General features: G+C 33.8%; 2 protein-coding genes and 1 non-coding gene across 3 annotated transcripts; 2 read left to right on the top strand and 1 right to left on the bottom strand.

Annotated features, from left to right (window-relative positions):
- The first annotated feature begins 1,133 nt into the window (after positions 1 to 1,133).
- On the top strand, positions 1,134 to 1,964 carry LOC108209743 (pectinesterase inhibitor 9). The gene has a single exon (XM_017380819.2). The coding sequence runs from the start codon at positions 1,230 to 1,232 to the stop codon at positions 1,854 to 1,856; it is 627 nt and encodes a 208-aa protein (XP_017236308.1). The 5' UTR covers positions 1,134 to 1,229; the 3' UTR covers positions 1,857 to 1,964.
- A 900-nt stretch (positions 1,965 to 2,864) lies between these two features.
- Positions 2,865 to 16,116, bottom strand: LOC108209742 (methionine aminopeptidase 1A). The gene is made up of 17 exons (XM_017380818.2): positions 15,980 to 16,116; positions 15,823 to 15,902; positions 14,027 to 14,077; positions 13,566 to 13,745; positions 12,956 to 13,031; positions 12,661 to 12,708; positions 12,502 to 12,546; positions 11,741 to 11,840; positions 11,566 to 11,617; positions 11,407 to 11,448; positions 11,140 to 11,201; positions 10,941 to 11,039; positions 10,086 to 10,159; positions 9,922 to 9,991; positions 9,675 to 9,740; positions 9,506 to 9,594; positions 2,865 to 3,266 (listed from the first exon to the last, which is right to left on the bottom strand). The coding sequence occupies exons 2-17, from the start codon at positions 15,882 to 15,884 to the stop codon at positions 3,189 to 3,191; spliced, it is 1,194 nt and encodes a 397-aa protein (XP_017236307.1). The 5' UTR covers positions 15,885 to 15,902; positions 15,980 to 16,116; the 3' UTR covers positions 2,865 to 3,188.
- Positions 16,117 to 16,718: 602 nt separating this feature from the next.
- TRNAI-AAU (transfer RNA isoleucine (anticodon AAU)) lies at positions 16,719 to 16,792 on the top strand. The gene has a single exon. It is a non-coding gene; the product is annotated as a tRNA-Ile (tRNA).
- The last annotated feature ends 892 nt before the right edge of the window (positions 16,793 to 17,684 follow it).

Here is a 17,684-nt window from a genome sequence, read left to right as displayed (position 1 = left end):
CATGGTGAATAATACAAGTAATTAATAGTTAAATCCAATAAACACATTTGCTAAGCGATCTCCTGTCCTAGTTGCTGCAAACAAGTTGCCGCGGTATCAGTAGCTTTGTTCCTAATTAGCTGTGGCTCGGTGGCATTCGTTCTAACGTCTCCCTTGGTCAAAAATCTTCTTCGATTTTAATATCATTTCTTGGATCAGATCGAATAATTATCAGATTTGAATTGCATTACTAAAGTCAACTGTTCATAGCACTATTATTACAGTATTATTTTCTTGGTAATTTTACTTGATATCTGCAGTGGTTTACCAGTTTTCCCTTTAGCTGCCTGTAAGCCGTCTTGCTAGCGTTAAATTAACATGCGTACATGAAGAGTAACATTCCTATAATATTATGTATTTGTCCAATAAGATACACAATTTAATATATAAATAATTATAAGAGCACACACATTAAAGTAGTTATCCGCTAATAGATGATTAACTCATTGGTGTAGTATGTTAATGTAATAATTATTGATTGATCAATAGAATAATTGAAATTTATCAATATGTTAATTATTTCAACAAAATTTGATGGAGTTTAATGTATTTATGGTCATGAAAAATAAACGGTCACCGCATAGATAAAATTCTAAGTAAACTAATTAAAATTTTAATCAGTTTGGATTTGTAACTACGGTATAAGAAGTTGTTAAATATTAGTTTAATTTATATTGTAACAAATTATATCTAATAAATAACAAATTAACATATGAACCTGGGTTCGATGAAAAAAAAAAGTGCTCTAACAGTACATGTATGCAAAAGAGATATCTTGTCCGTTTGCCTTGCCTTAATTTGAAATACGTCCAAAACAAATATGAAAAAATAAAGTAATTAATTGATAATGAAAATAAAGTAATTATTTCATTTACGTGTAAGAATTTATGTTAGTTACTTGAACACAAGTTTAGGTTCAAATTTATTTGTTTATGAGATCCCATCTTATTTGGTTGCTTCCTGGAAACCTAATGCACGTGTGTTAAATCTGGACGTGATCATAAATTAATAAAATAACTAAAATTTCTAGTGTCAAAGAATTTATTCATGTGAAGACCTCTCTATATAAACCCTAAACAACACTCTTCCATAATCATCACATCAACAAGCTCCATAATCATCATCATCAACTCATAGCAAAACCATTTTTGAGCTTAAAAACTCGGTTTTTTCACAATAATTAATTACTCATGGCACAAATCAGCCTCACTTTTTTGGTCATCCTCTTAACCATTTTTTGCCTCTCCGGCCTGGCGGAGCCAGCCTGCCGCAGATGTTCCCGATCACGGGCTTTCGTGGAGGCGCAATGCCGAACAACCCGATACACGGACCTCTGCGTCCGCGGCCTCTTGCCTTACGTAAACTCAAAAATCCATACTCAACAGCAACTAGCTCAAGTTGCACTCTCCGTCAGCCTCTCTAGGGCTAGGTTCACCAGGGCTTACGTCATCAGCGTGGCGAAACAGCTCCAACAGACACGAACCCCCGACTACGCCGCGGTCGAAGACTGTCTTAACCAGATCAACGACGGAGTGACGCAGATCGCGCAGTCGGTTAAGGAGTTTCGGCAGATGAGTGTGGATGGGGAGAAGCAGTTCTTGTGGCACGAGAGTAATGTGCAGAGCTGGGTGAGCGCTGCTCTCACGGATGCCACGCAGTGTATTGATGGGTTTTCGGCGTATACGATTAAGAGCAAGGTGAAGGCGACGATTAAGGCCAAGGTGTTGAATGTGGCGCAGGTGACTAGCAATGCATTGGCGTTGTTTAATGGGTACACTGCTAGACATCGAGCCTCGTTCCGGGCCAAGAAGCCATGATTGTTGTAACTAGTTGGTTTGTGATGATATGTTGTTAATTGTTTGTTCTTTATCTTCTTCATTTTTATGTTAATATACTTACACAATATATGGAAATTCGAAAATCAAGTCCTTGCATTTCGTAGGGTTATATTACAAAGTATTGAGAATCCGTCGATCTAAAAACTTGAGACATTCATCAAATCGAGTTTTGATATCATGTTAAAAACCAATCTATCTAAAATTTTAATTTGTTTCCATTACAAAGTTTCGAATTACGGAAACATATCGTGCAGCTTGAAAGCACAAGTGCCGGTCGTGCTCTGAAGTGCAGCTAATACTTCGACCGCACTTGGTGCAGGCAGCATGTTGAGATCATCTTCTGGCAGCAAGCAAGGCTTTGACTTAGCTAGCTTCAAAGTATTTTTGCGCATGACGCATGTGATAGAGCGGTTTTCGTGATCGAATTCCATATAATTATTTAATGCCTTAAATTTATTTGTGTCTGCCATTTTCATTTAACCAGCAAATAGATTTGCACTGAATTAGGAAGAATTGCTGTAGGCTCTGATATCTGTTTCTTTTTTCTTTCTTTCGTGGAAGAACAAATTAAATGTAAGTAGCTCATCACGAACACGAATTATAATCAATAAATAATAAGATTCCCATTACTTTAATGAATTTCGGAAAACTTTCAAAATTTACACTTATTCTAGATAAATACATATATGTTTCATTTTGTACGTTGAGTTGGGAGTTATTGAGAATTAATCAAATTTAAATTTATATGCAACACTCCCGTACTCTCCATCTCCTTTCACAAATTTCTATATGAAAACAGTCAAACCCGTGTGAACTGTTCTTTAAATTTGTTCTGGAGCAGAGTTCGAATGGAAAAATACTTCGAATACACAGGCGTTTTATACAATCAACTGAGCCTAGCCAGCTTTACCGACTAAAGCTGGCAAACTTAAATTTATACCAAAATTCTCGAGCTTCATTAGTATAGCTGTCAATTTTCCTCTAAAAGCCAGTAATAAGACTACTGTCTCAAATATTTTAAAAGCCAAATCAAAGTAATATGTGTTTTGTGTGTTGTAACATGAAAGTTGAAGCAAATTCATGAAAATGTGATGGTAATTAAACCTGTCCAAAGATCGTCTAATAAGATACAAGTACTGAAGTACAGCAGAATTGGTTCCAAGAAAGGGGCAAATAAATCAAATATCAAACCAACTATTGAGTCATTCCCTGAGATCCAGCTTTTTAACTGCAACAACAAAACATCAAACCAACTATTGCGCATTCTTGCGAGATCCAGCTTTTCAAGTGCAAAACGTTGTGCAGAACTAATTAGGACTTCAACCAGGGGAACATATCGGGGGATGTAGGTAAACGAGCTGTTAAAACTTCAACTCCTGTTTCCGTCACCTACATACACATTACCCGTAAGAACAAAGATATTGCAGTTGACATACAAACCTCAAACTCTTTACATCCCAGGTATGAAGGAAGAGCCATTAATACTTGGATTTTCACAAGTCATCCATATAAATAGAAATAAGTTAGAAATACTTTATGTTTTAATAAACTTTCAAATTGGTTTGGTTGTGTACACCGGAAGCTTCTAATGTCAAGTAACTATCCAAATCTGAGTTCCAGTAATTTTTAAATTGGACCAGTTAATTTTGTCAAAATTCCGTAAGTTACAGAACAGATTCAAAGATTACTCTGAGAATCAAAAAGTCCGTGTGGAGGACTGCTTCTGGAAGTTCGTTAACAAAGTATAATCTCAGAAGTAGATTTCTGGACAATAATGGCATGATCTGGGACGCCAGAAACAAAGAAGTGTGGCAGAATATATTTCTGCGAATAACTGATGTTGGGTATAATGCAAATTGGATTTGTTTTGAAGCAGTGGAGTGAGGTTCAAGTGAAAGTTGCTTGATTCAGACCAGGGATGATAATGGCTTAAACCGGCAATGGCAACGCAGACATGGTGAATCAAACTTAGCCATCTCATCTCGAGATTAACGAGATCAGAAAGGCTCAAAAAAGGTGATCAAGAATCTATTTAGGAGAGTTATTGTGATAACCCGTGTTTTCTTTGTTTTAAAAAAAAAAAACTTTTTAGTGGTGTCTAAAACTTTGATAAAATATATTCCTTATGTGATTAAAATTTTAATACAGGTGTTGTTACTTTATAAAATATTTATATACTTATGTGTTATCTTTAAACAAAGACTTAAGTCAAAACTTCCGCAGTGAGTGGTTAGATATTAATTTAAAATAATTTGAAATAGTGATCACGTACTCATAATTGTAGGAACACGTTGAACTAATTATGTACATAAATATACGTACTTGCTTCACTTATTTTTTGAACAGCTCTTTTTTACAAGCTACGTCTATGTTTAGGTTTATGTCTCTGCTTATGTGCTCTGCTCGGTTCTATACTCTCTACTAATATTTGATATTATATGTATAACATGTTTAGTACATTGAATTTAGTTTGTCATTGTGTATATACATGTCTATTCTTCCTAGTTTTACACATATTGTTGTTGGCTACTGCATATTATATGTCTTCTATCATTAAGTGTCTATGTAATATCCAGTTTTTAAGGTCTCATGCTTTTATCTTTCGTTCGTTATTTTGCTTTAGTATATAATTGAGTATGATTTTCATTAGATCCTGAAGTTATTTTGGAGTGATTAAAATTATATTTATAATTAATTTCTGAAATTTGGATATGAATATCTTTGATTTTATAATTTAATATGCATGTTATTCTTTTATGAATTATATCAGATTTATGTATTTAATATAAATTATTTTATTAAAAATATTATTATTTTATGTCATTCTTGTCCATTATTATAGTAATATTTTTTATTATAAGACTAATGTTTACTTGTATATTTAAAAACAAAATTGTTTAGTAAATATTTGTGGAGATTTGTGTATTACGAGATTATTTAAATTATATGTTTATATTTGATTGGCTACATAGGTATAAATCATTCATTTTTGTTCAATTCATCTTACTGGGAGTCCTTGGGATATGGACAGAGACAGACAGAGCTAAATTGTGAATTATTTATAATATGTTTAGAAGTGATGGATGGGCTTGTTTGAGCGGGCTTTGTTTGAGTGGGCTTCATGTGTTTACCTGCACAAAAACAGTGTAGGTTATAATTGTACATGTTCACGTGAAAATAATGTTGACTGTGTATATAATATAAAATTGGTTTATATGTGCTTGTATTGGTTTATAGAAAGTATTATAATTAGTGTATGTACTTAGTTTATATCTTCTTGTATTTATTTATATAATTGTTAAGATTAGTTATATGATCAATTGTTATATTTAATTATTCCCACTAATAAATTTTGTAAACCAGTGCTAAGGTATAGTTTATATATTAGGTTATAAGTTGCATATTTAATTATGTGTCAAGTTAAATTTATTATGTATAATTATATTATCGGTCTTTCTAATGTGTGTCCAAGGGCACACATTAAGCACCAACTCTCATGAAAATGGCTTCTTTTGATTGGTGGAATTGTTGTAAATGCAGGGGGGCCATGAACATTTATTATCCATCCACCAATCAAAAGCTAGTATTGTCATGGGAGTTAGTGACTATTGTGTGCCCATGGGCACACCATAGAAAATTCGTTATATTATTTATAAGTAATATGTGAACTTGTTATTATTTCATGTTTAAGTTATTTTATTAATATGTAAACCGGGTGCAACGTGTAATAGTACTGATATTTTGTAGTGTCTCTGTTTTAAAATCTTGTCATGGTATTTTATTTAATTATTTAAATTTATATTAGATATTTAGTAAGTTTTTTTTTAATTTGTTAGGAAATCATTTGATCATTCAATATTGTGCATCGGTGTAGCCATTTTATTTATATGAAGCTTTATTTTTTTTAAATATTTGAATCAAGCTAAATATTTTAGATATCCCAGTTAGCTCTACTAACCTATGGAACCGTTAGTATCTGCGTATAGTTCCGGAACTAACCTATAATACCTTACTAAGGAGTGTCTGTTATAATATCTTCGGGGTCGCACACTTTTTGATATCTAAGTAAATGGTGCATTAGTAACAAATTATGAACTTATGATACCAAGTCATCGGAGATTTGTGACCTTAGCGAGCTGTGGAATTACCTTATGTCACTATGAATTATAAATTTGAATAATGAATCTGGATTTATGGAAGTTATGAAATTACAAATATTCAGGTGCTTAATTTTCGGATCGGGAGAGAATTGACTTAGTTTGCTCCAAAGATTTGAACTTGCTTAATTCTAGTATTTTATAGAGTTGTCACTTTATTCAAAATTTATGTCAGACTATAATTTCTTCGAGTTAAATTGTAATATCGTTGCATTTGGATTCCATTTTGTTAAATTTATGACATTTGAGATGTAAATAAAAGTTATTTACTTGAAAAGTTGGGTCGTTACAGTTGGTATTAGAGCCAGGTAAACTTCCTGTAGACTGCCTTTTAGGCGTGACCTGTGAGTTGAGGTTTTAAAAAAATTAATATTTTCTTGTGGCTTATGTAGATGGCAGATGAGTATATTGAGGTTGAGATGTCTAACATTGAGGATCCTGTTGATAGTTCACCATCACTTTCATCAGATTATGACCCTAGCTCAGACAGTGACGATTCTGTTTATAATTTTGACCTTGATTCTGATAGTGAGGGACCGATAGAAGAAAATCCTGGAGAGATCATTAATGACCCTGCTAAGAAGCCTGAACTTGAGATTGAAATTGAAAGTCTTCGAGCTGAGTTAGAGGAGGCAAACTTGAAACTAGAGATAGCTGAGCACCGACTAGTAGTGTTACGAGAGCATTTAGTTGAGGGCACTGACAGAATTCTTGGTTCTTCATTAAGGGGTAGATGTGTAAATAAGAGTGTCAAAAAGCACATTAAGAGTTTTGCAAAAGAAACATGAGTTGAGGTCTTACGGAGTGTTGTAGTTGCAGGGGATGATTTAAGATGATGTCTTCATTATGATTACCCTCCCTTTACGAGTTCTTCCCCTTCAGACAACTATTTATATGATTAGATATTTTAGTGAACTCTAAGTCATGTGTAGTGGAGTGTTCAAAATTCCGTGTATATTATAAATCTGCCAATGCCATTGAAGCAGATTTATACTAAATGCACTCCAAAGCAGACCCAAAAGGGTGAGCAAGCTGTCATTCGTGAAGCTTTTTTATCCATTCGCTCATCCTTTTTGTAGATGGAGAAAGCCCATAATCCTTTGACATTTAGCATGTACACAAACGTTATTTAACTGTAATGACCCAACTTTTTAAGCAAATAACCTTTCTTTGAATACTCTCCACTACACACGACTTGAAGTTCACTAAAATATCTAATCAGATGAATAGTTGTCTGAAGGGAAGAACTCGTAGAGAGAGGGTGATCATAATGATGACCACCTCTTAAAACATCCCCTAAAACTGCAACTCATCGTAAGACCTCAACTCGTGTTTCTTTTACAAAACTCTTAATGTGCTTTTTGGCACTCTTATTTACACATCTACCCCTGAATGAAGAACCAAGAAATCTGTCGCAACCTCCAACTAAATGCTTTTGTAACACTACTAGTCGGTGCTCAGCTGTCTCTAGTTTCAAGTTTGCCTCCGCTAACTTAGCTCGAAAACTTTCAATTTCCATCTGAAGTTCAGACTTCTTACAGGGCCATTAATGATCTCTCCAGGATTTTTTTCTATCGGTCCCTCACTATCACTATCAAGGTCAAAATTATTAACAGAATCGTCACTGTCTGAGGTAGGGTCATAATCTGATAAAAGTGATTGTGAACTATCAACGGGATCCTCAATGACAATCATCTCAACCTCAATATACTCATCTGCCATCTACAAAAGCCACAAGAAAATATTAATTTTTTTTAAAACCTCAACACACAGGTCACGCCTAAAAGGCAATCTACAGGAAGTTAACCTGGCTCTGATACCAACTTTAACGACCCAACCTTTTAAGTAAATAACTTTTAATTACATCTCAAATGTCATAAATTTTAAAAAATAAAAATCCAAATGCAACGATATTACAGTTTAATTCGAAGAAATTATAGTTTGACATAAATTTTGAATAAAGTGACAACTCTATGAAATACTAGAAATATGCGAGTTCAAATCTTTGGAGCAAACTAGGCCATTATAGATGTGGGACGGGGTGTTATAACCTTCCCCACTTAAATTCTTAACGTCTTCGTCCGGCCGAAACGGATAGCCCAGAGGCGCAGATCGTACCTCTCTAGTCATTGTGGGATAACACCGGCGCCTGTTGGCTTTGTGTCCCCATCTCCGGATTCTTTCCATTATGGGATAATACCACCAGCCTTCGTGTCCCCACCTCCGGCAACTTGACGAATCAAGCTCTCGAGAGTTGGCTCTGATACCATATGTGACAACCCGGGTCAATTCCAAGTCTTTTCCGAAAATCTAATCAAGTCCCAAATTTCGAATCCGAAAATAAGCTGAAATAAACTAGTCCAACTGCAACAACTTGGGTAATCCAAAAACCCACTACAAGCCCCCAAAAGATCATGATTTATTGGTGTAATTGGTATTAGTACTTGTGCTTATAAACTGAACTAAAGTCTCAACACTCCTCAATGTGGGACTGGGGGATGTTACAGTTATAATCACAGAGACATATATTCAAAGAACTTCTGGGCAATGAGAATGTAAATACCACAAAGGGCAAAACTTAAATGAACAAAGACCTAGAACATAATTCTAACAAAATGCAAGGGTACAATGACGAGTAGGGACAACTATTCATATTGCCAACGAATACAAATGGTTTCCACTCTTAATCTCTTCACCTTAGCTATGTGAGTGCGCAGCGCAAAGGCCTACATTTGAGAGGCATTGCCTAAAGCACCCAATTTGATAGCGTGGCTGACTGTTAAAAACATAATAGTCTCCTTACTTAATATCACTCATATATTTACTTGAAAGAGTCTTTGAGTTGGATCAAAGGGAAGGGATGATCGGGATTTGAGGTAGAAAGTGACAGTCTGGTAGTGGTACAAGCATTAAGGAGTAAAATGAACATAAGTTCCGCTTCTGTTGTATTGTTTTAATAATACAGTTTCAGACTGTAAGAACCTTCTTGAGCCCTTAAGTAATGTGTCAATTTTCTTTGTTAGACGTACAACAAATATAGTTGCAGATTGTATAAAAGGTACTCTATTTATCAACCTGAATGTATGTTCGAACATGGTTCTATTACTGCTACTACAGCGGATAACGGATTATTTATGTTATTGCAAGAATAAAATTCCATTAGAATATTCAAGGAGATACTGGCACAATACCTTTCAAGTGAAAGATAAAAGCACAGGATTACAACAGAGATACATTGCAGGTAATAGTGTATTTTAGCTGGCTATGGGAATTATGCGAGAATGCATGAAAAAACAAGGGCATTGGTGACAAGTGCACAATAAGACAAGGGGATGCATAACAAGACAAAGGCATTGATGACAAGTACTCAATAAGATGAGGGGATGCATAACCAGACAAAGGCACTGATGACCAGTGTACAATTGCGTAACACATCGTTATAAATCATGAAATTTATAACTGAATAGTTACCAGAAGTGTGTGTTCAAACTGAGCACTTCGTTTTCCATCAGCTGTGACAGCAGTCCAACCATCAGGCCACATCCGATCACGCCAATTACCTATAGTTAACATTTTTGGTAAGTCTTGCATAACAGCAACTAAATAAAGAGTTCTGTTTAACAAAATCAGCAACAGTTACCTGCATTAATCATAGGTTCAATGGTAAAGGTCTGCCCAGGCTTCATTATACCCACCATTTTATTTCCTTATTACGTCAAGGTCATTACAAAATTTACAGCACAAAGACGACTCTACAAGGCTATTTTTTTCAATTTGTAGCTTCAACTTGTATGCACTAAACATTATGCACTTCTTACCAAAACATCAATTCGAGAGTACCTATCAACTAGAAAGCAATCAGGCTCAGAAGCTATATCAAAGGATACTTGCGTAGTGAGGAATATTTGGTGCACAATGGAAAAGCTCTCCAATTCCATGACCACAATATGACTTCACCTATTATCACAAGAAAACAATGATGGTATTAAATAACTGAAGGATAAGATGAATTGATTGAAAGAGAGAAACGTAAAAGTTCTTTGTATATTACCACAGAGAGCCCTGACATTAGAGCATGGCGATTAATAATTTCCCCAATTTCTCGAAATCGTACTCCAGGTTTAACTGTAAAACAGCATATCTAAATATAAGAACATAAAAATTTGAAGGTCCGAAAAAAAGCTAAACATATCATATACATGCCAACACCTGATTACTCATATTTGTGCAGAAAGAGAATATGACAACCTACTATCAATCCCATTGACACAATTAGGTACTTACCCTGCTGTAAGATTTCAAAAGCATGTCTACGTGCCTAGGAGTTTATTGATCCAACTTTAATTTGTGCGGTTGCTCATGACACTTCAAAGCACGGCTGCTTTAAAGCAGACAAAAAGTGTCATGAGCAACCGCACACATTAAAAGTTGGATCAATAAACTTTTGATAAACCGGTCACAAGTACAACTATCTAAACAGAAGAGTCAGAGTAACAGAGCCTACATCACAAAAACATTGCTCTTTCACGTTCTTGAAAACCTAGATATATAAATATAGCAGTAGCTGGATCTTTGTTAGTTTGACCTCACATATAAAATATTTCTAAACACAACTTAATGCAACGTTGAAATGCAATTTACTTTGCATTTGGATGCACACAAAAATTTAATTAAAGCATATGCTTTTCTACTTAGGTAGTATACTGCAGTCTCATATCAGTTCCATGAATGCCAAATAAAATTTGAATCTAATGTAGCATGAGTCATGACACTAAAGTAACTATTGAATTTGTTTTTTGTCATTTACTAAACCAGGAGTAAGTTATTTCTATTTTTTCTGGACTTAATTACAAGATGTCCTTGGCTTTTGCCTTGGAGAGAGACTGAACAAGTAAGAAACACCAACCAATTGCAATTGCTTTCTCCAAACACTCGTAAGTACATTGAACCAGCTGTCGAGATGCCTCGTCAACAGTTCCGACAAAGAATGTTTCATTGAGATCACCTGCATAATGAGCAGCAAGTCAGCCAATGACACTAATAGAGAAATTAGCTACTGTTGTAGAATTTTTTTAATAAATATAAAGACAACATACTCTTCTTACCATGAACTCCTTTGAAGTATACAGTTACATCAACATTTACAATATCCCCATCCTCTAATTTCCTGGAACATTATAGAGAAGAACTATAAAACAAATTTACAAGATTGACAGGAAGAATATAAATGCATTTAGAGGATTGGCATGAATAAACATATACAGCTTCAAATCTCAAATCATAAGATCTCAAACATATTTTAGTACTTATGTTTAGGAATGGAAAACTCAAGTTCGAGATAGCGAGCGTCCATGGCAGAACATAACACATACCTAGCATCAGGAATCCCGTGGCAGATTACTTCATTGACTGACCTGCAATCAATGGACAGTGACTTATGTATAACCTACTGATTTAGGGTATCTGTTAGCAACACACATTGACACACACACACACACACACCCCATATGTACAAAGAAGAGAGTACCTACGTGCAGCAAGACTTTGGGAAGAAGTAATAATTTAAGGGTGATGGATATCCTCCTGTATAGTACATCCAGAAGATTTAGTCAAAGACATAAATATCATTTAGAAGAAGATAATAAAAATGACCTAGAATGCCCGAGATAATAAAACATATTAAGTTTTTTGATAAAGTGAACTTACCAGCAGCTATTGTTGCCTCATGAACTACAGCATCAATTTCATCGGTGGTGACACCTGGTCGAATAACACGAGCAGCTGCATCCAAAACTTCTCTAGCAATCTGATAAAAACATACTTTATATAAACCATATACTTTAACTGAGTAGCACATGTCATAACAGTGTTTACTGTAGTTCTCGCCCTTTCTGACCTATGACCTTGTTGACCTCTACAAGGCAACTGATTGTTTATCTATTTAATTTGCTGCTCTTTCCTACTGATATCTTTGGCTTTTATATGCAATTTTTAGAAGTTTATACAATAATTTGCTATCCCTTTAAGCGTGACAACATTTGGCACCTACTATTTACTGTAATGTGCAAATATCTATCAGACGAAGATTAGCTAATATTTCCGTTTTCCTGCTAAAATCCACACTATCTTTCATGCTAACCACGAGTGTCTTTATGATAGCATGCTGCGCAGAACATTCTTATTATGTTTCACGATATATTATTGGTAAGAGGGTTATAAGTGCATATATAGAAAAAAGGAGGTCTTCAAATTTTATGTCCTTGACCTACATCAGAATGTTAGTTATATCAACCATCGGGTACACCTCAGTGACTCATTGCGTCAACCAGGCACAAAATATTAACTAATATATGTAAACTGAGAGGGATTCTCTATGTTGTACTTATATTTGTAGTCAGAAGTAGTAGGGTTTATATATTCTACAACAATGCAATTCTAAAATATTTAAAACCAAGATGAAAACTTACTCGGCAAGTTTCCCTCATCCTCTCGATTTGTTCAGGTGTTTTAATCTTCAAGAATTGGAAACGAGAAAGGAAGACCAATTAGACCTCGTAATTAAAAGTATATAAGAAAAATGTTCCCTTTTCATCTCATAGGAGAACTATTATCTGAAATCATAGTACCTCGACAACACGCTGAAGATCACTACTAGGCTCTATTTTTGGAGTTCCCTACAGAGATAATAACAAATAAAAGTTAAAGAAAGCAGGGAGAAAATATAAAAAGAAGGCAGGAAGCAAACACATACTGCTTGAAATCTTCTTAGAAAAGATACTTTGCAAAAATCAAGCTCATTTAATATCAGGGATTGTATATTTTAAGCTACATTAAATCTCATCCATGAAATATCAAAATTTCCCACAGCAACTATCACTGAGTAGAACTGATTAATATTTATATTATATATAAGCAACTTACATCAATCGCCCAGTCAGGTTTATCGATGTGAGCAGGTACAAGACGAGGCTTTGATATGGGATATGGCTTCAGAGTCCTGCATACATGAAAATAGAGAACTAATTCACTTGTCCAGATTCAATACTTATTTTAAGTTAAAGGTTTAGTAATTATTGTCTGAGTATCATTAGGACATATCCTCAGTTGAGCGCTGATATTTTGTAAGAATAGCTACTAGTAAGCAGCTACAGTACTATTAGTCAAGTAAAACCAAGTCAAGTATGCTAGTTAGTTAGTCTTGTATATGGATACTACAAGCCCTCAAAGTTCTCATTGTTCAGATTATGAATGGAAGTTTGTTAGTGTTCTTCCCCAAGTCTGTCTCGCTGTATATATAAATAACTGTCTAATCTCTCTATAGGATTTCTCCGTCAGATTTTATTCAAAATTTTCTCTATGTTGCAGATTTATAATTCAAAGGATGCACAGCGCAATTTCTAGAACTATTGATCCCAGAGCCGAGGGATGCATAGTGAAAAATACTCTTAAAATTAATGTGCTACCACCAAATTTACGAACCATAAACCTCGTCAAGAAAAAAAAGAGAGCAATTACTAGGCAAAAGATATACCCTGTCCAATCAAAGATGGGAAGTTTAGGTGTTCGAGATTGTCCTTTTCTTGTACAGTATAGCCAGTCATTTGGTGCCACTGAATTCTGTTCAGCTCCGGTATCATTTTCACAAGACAACTTTGCTTTCTGGTGAATAGACTTATGAGAACTCCAGGAAGCTTTAAAACAGTCTTGCGTGCTGTTAAGGAAATCAACTCGGTCAATACACAGACACATGAGTGGCATAAAAAAAATAGCAGGACACTACAGACAAAAGGTCAAAATATATCCAAAATTCTAAATTCTTCAGTTTAAGAGCAATTGTGAAAGTGCAAATTATAGCATTATCTTTCTTACATGTAGCAAAAGCAATCACTTCAAATTATTTGGCAAAAACATTTAAGCTAGTTTGGCATGGTTACTCTAAGATGAAAATAGCTGTCTAGTGCCGGAGAGAGGGGGGGTAGGAAATTAACGAACCAGAAGGCAGCACCTTCACAAGGAAGCTTTAATTCCACACACTTTGGACACCTGAAAGTAGAGGGAAAACATACAAGTAAAGAAGGATTGTATCATTAGTATTAAAATTTTAAAAATACATATGAAGCTGTTTGGGTAGGCTTAAAATAATGACTTATGGCTACAGTGACTTAATGTAATAAGTTGTCAGCTTAAATTGTGTGTTTGGGTAATTTTATATTATAAATTACTTATGAATTATTAAAAAATATACTAAAGAATTAAATTTGATAGATTATTTATTTTAGTGTTGAGGTTGAATTTTATTTAGAAAATTATTAAAATAAAATAAGTTTTTACAAGCTTCTGGCTTTTAAGTCAGTTTCTGACTTATTGTCAAATTTAAGTTGACTTCTGACTTATTACACAATTTTTATCTTAAAGCCGAAGATGGTTTTGAGCACAGGGGCTTAAAGCCCAGACAAACAACCTCATACTCACCAACATTCACATAAAACTTAGGTGTTTCAAAAAAATTAACAAACAATGAATCAACAAATCCTCACGAAACAGCCTCTCTACTACAACTAGAACATTTGGGGTGTATTGGATTGAGATTTTAAAGCATTTTTTTGCATTCATGAAATCCGAGAGTATTCGATTAGAATTGTTTGAAATCCATTAAAATCTTGAGTTATTCAATTGGGATTTCAAATTATGCTACAAAATCTGGTGGTATTCAATTGGGATTTTAAATTATGCTTTAAAATCCGATGGTATTCAATTGGGATTGTTTAAAATCCATTAAAATCTGATGGTATTCAAATGCTGATGGATTTTTTTGCATTTCATAAAATGAAGGATTTTGTGGCATTCTTCAGTGTATTTTAAGAGGGGTGTATTGGATTGGGATTTTAAAGCATTTTTTTGCATTCATGAAATCCGAGGGTATTCGATTGGGATTATTTGAAATCCATTAAAATCTTGAGGTATTCAATTGGGATTTTAAATTATGCTACAAAATCTGGTGGTATTCAATTGGGATTTTAAATTATGTTTTAAAATCCGATGGTATTCAATTGGGATTGTTTAAAATCCATTAAAATTTGATGGTATTCAAATGCTAATGGATTTTTTTGATTTCATAAAATGATGGATTTTGTGGCATTCTTCAGTGTATTTTAAGTTTTTTGAAATCCCATCAAACTCAATGGGATTTTGAAGCATTGTGCTTAAATCCTATCAACTCTGCGACATTTTATGAAGAATTTGCACGAAATCAAAATCACATACAATCTATTAAAATCCATAGACTAAAAACAATCCATTAAAATCCCAATCGAATACACCCCCGTAAGTTTTTGAAATCCCATAAAAATCAATGAGATTTTGAAGCATTGTGCTTAAATCCTATCAACTCTGCGACATTTTATCAAGAATCCGCACAAAATCAAAATCAAACACAATCCATTAAAATCCATAGACTAAAAACAATCCATTAAAATCTCAATCGAATACACCCCTCTCCGCCTCCACCTCACCGCAGTAAAATACACCTAACAAACTAAACCGCCTCGCACCCCAAACAAAATCGTTATAACCAACCAACCTGTACAGCTACGCCAATACAGCTTCAGACTTAATCGCAATCATATTTGTTACTTACAATTACAATTCCTCCACGGATAAGAATTCAATAAACAGATTTCACGCAATTTAATCGTCAACACAAAAGCATCAACAATATAAATAAATAATAAAATATATATATATATATATATATATATATATATATATATATATATATAAAAACGTACTGGAGATTAGCAGGCTTGCCGCAACGAGCACAAGTCAAGCTAGTCTCGGTCGCACCGGACATTGCAATCAGCTATATTAACTGCACACAACGATTCTATACGTTAGCTTGAAATCTGTATGTATCTATGTATGTATATATGTAATTGAAAGGTGTACCTTGAATAGAGTTGAATGAGATAGTCTAGGGTTTTAGAAGATTTGATTTCAGTCAAATATGATGATGATGAGCGGCGGTCTTATATACTCTCTCTGTATGTGTATGTACTTTTTCTGAACGGCATTCGTGTAATTTTAGGGTGTTTGCCTTATTCGGGAATTTAATTATTTTTTACTTTTAAATTATTAATCCCTTTTTTCTATTGGCTCCTTCTCATAAATTATACACGGTCACGCATTTTAATGTTTTTTTAAATATAATTTTATAAGTAATTTTAATTAACTTATAAATAAAAAATATAATATTTAAACTTTCATTAAGAAAAAATTAAAATATATGTTACGTTAAAAAAAATAACATAAAAATGAGTGAAACGGAGGAAATATGTGCCTCTGGAAGAATAAAACTATATATGATTTGTATTTTTTTTCTTAAATTAGAACTTAAATGTACAGAATCTCAAAACATAAGAAGAAATATGTTTAAATTTGATATATATTTTGAAAACATTTTCGAGGACAAGTTAGTACTGTAATATATAATTTTGTGTATGAAAATTTAATTACGTTCCAATTATTAAGATTTGTTTGCAAGTACTATTCAAAAATAATAAATGAATTAAAAGCGAAAATCATCAACTAGAAGATTCGCGACTGTAATTCGTTTCGAGTACTTTTGGGAAACAAGCGATTTCATAATTTCACGAGTTATTTACCACTCAATGTTGTAATGGCATCTGGCCTATTAGCTCAGCTGGTTAGAGCGTCGTGCTAATAACGCGAAGTTCGCAGGTTCGAGACCTGCATGGGCCAACTTTTTACCTTCCAATAGATTTTGGGCTTGAATCTGCTAAAACATGATGGGCTTTTAAAGTAGCCCTGGGCATGTTTAGTTTATCGTGGTCCACTGACTAACGGAATAAATGCCAGCTGTTTTCCTTCTTTTTTTTCCTTTGCTTTTAATCAATGCCAGCTGTTTTCCTTAATAGTATTTGTTTTCTATTTATATCTTTTTGAATTTTAATACAGAAAATATTTTTATTGAGATTTGACATCAAAACCACTAAACCAGTATATTTTTCCGTAAATGCTGAAAAATAATTGTTCTTAAAAATATGAGATACAACTTCTGTAATAATCAATTTCTTAGGATAGGACTTTTTTTTTTGATAATTTGTTTTTCAATTTTAGAAAGAAAAAAATCCACATGATTTTCAGCCAAAAATTATTATTGCTATGTGTAACAATAATGCTAATATCATACAAGATTCTTGAACTGGTATATTTTTTTCCTAATATAACTAAATACTCATTTATTTTTAGCAAAATCTTTTACTTTTAATTTATTTATTTTTGCAAGGAACAAAATACATTTCCATAGGCTAATATCAGTGGATAAAGTTGATTTTGAATAAATGAAGTGTAAGCATCAGGAGGCGTAAGCACTAGAGATTTCAAAAAACCTAAAATCTGAAATCCGATCCGATCCGATCTGGAAAAAAATCTGAAAAATCCGATCCGAAAAAAACTCGGTCTGACCCGGCCCGGTCCGAGGGCCTAAAACAGGCCTAGTATTTTCAAAAAAATCAGGATAAAATCCGAATTTTTGAAAAATCCGGACTTTTTATAACTAAACCAGACCTAGTATTTTTGGGAAAGCCCGGCCCGGCCCGATCTGGTTTCAAAAAAATCCGGATTTTTTTCG

The sequence above is a fragment of the Daucus carota genome, chromosome 2, assembly GCF_001625215.2.
Source record: "Daucus carota subsp. sativus chromosome 2, DH1 v3.0, whole genome shotgun sequence".
Taxonomy (NCBI): domain Eukaryota; kingdom Viridiplantae; phylum Streptophyta; class Magnoliopsida; order Apiales; family Apiaceae; genus Daucus; species Daucus carota.
The sequence above is the reverse complement of the archived record's forward strand: the minus strand, read 5'-3'. Positions and strand labels throughout refer to the sequence as shown.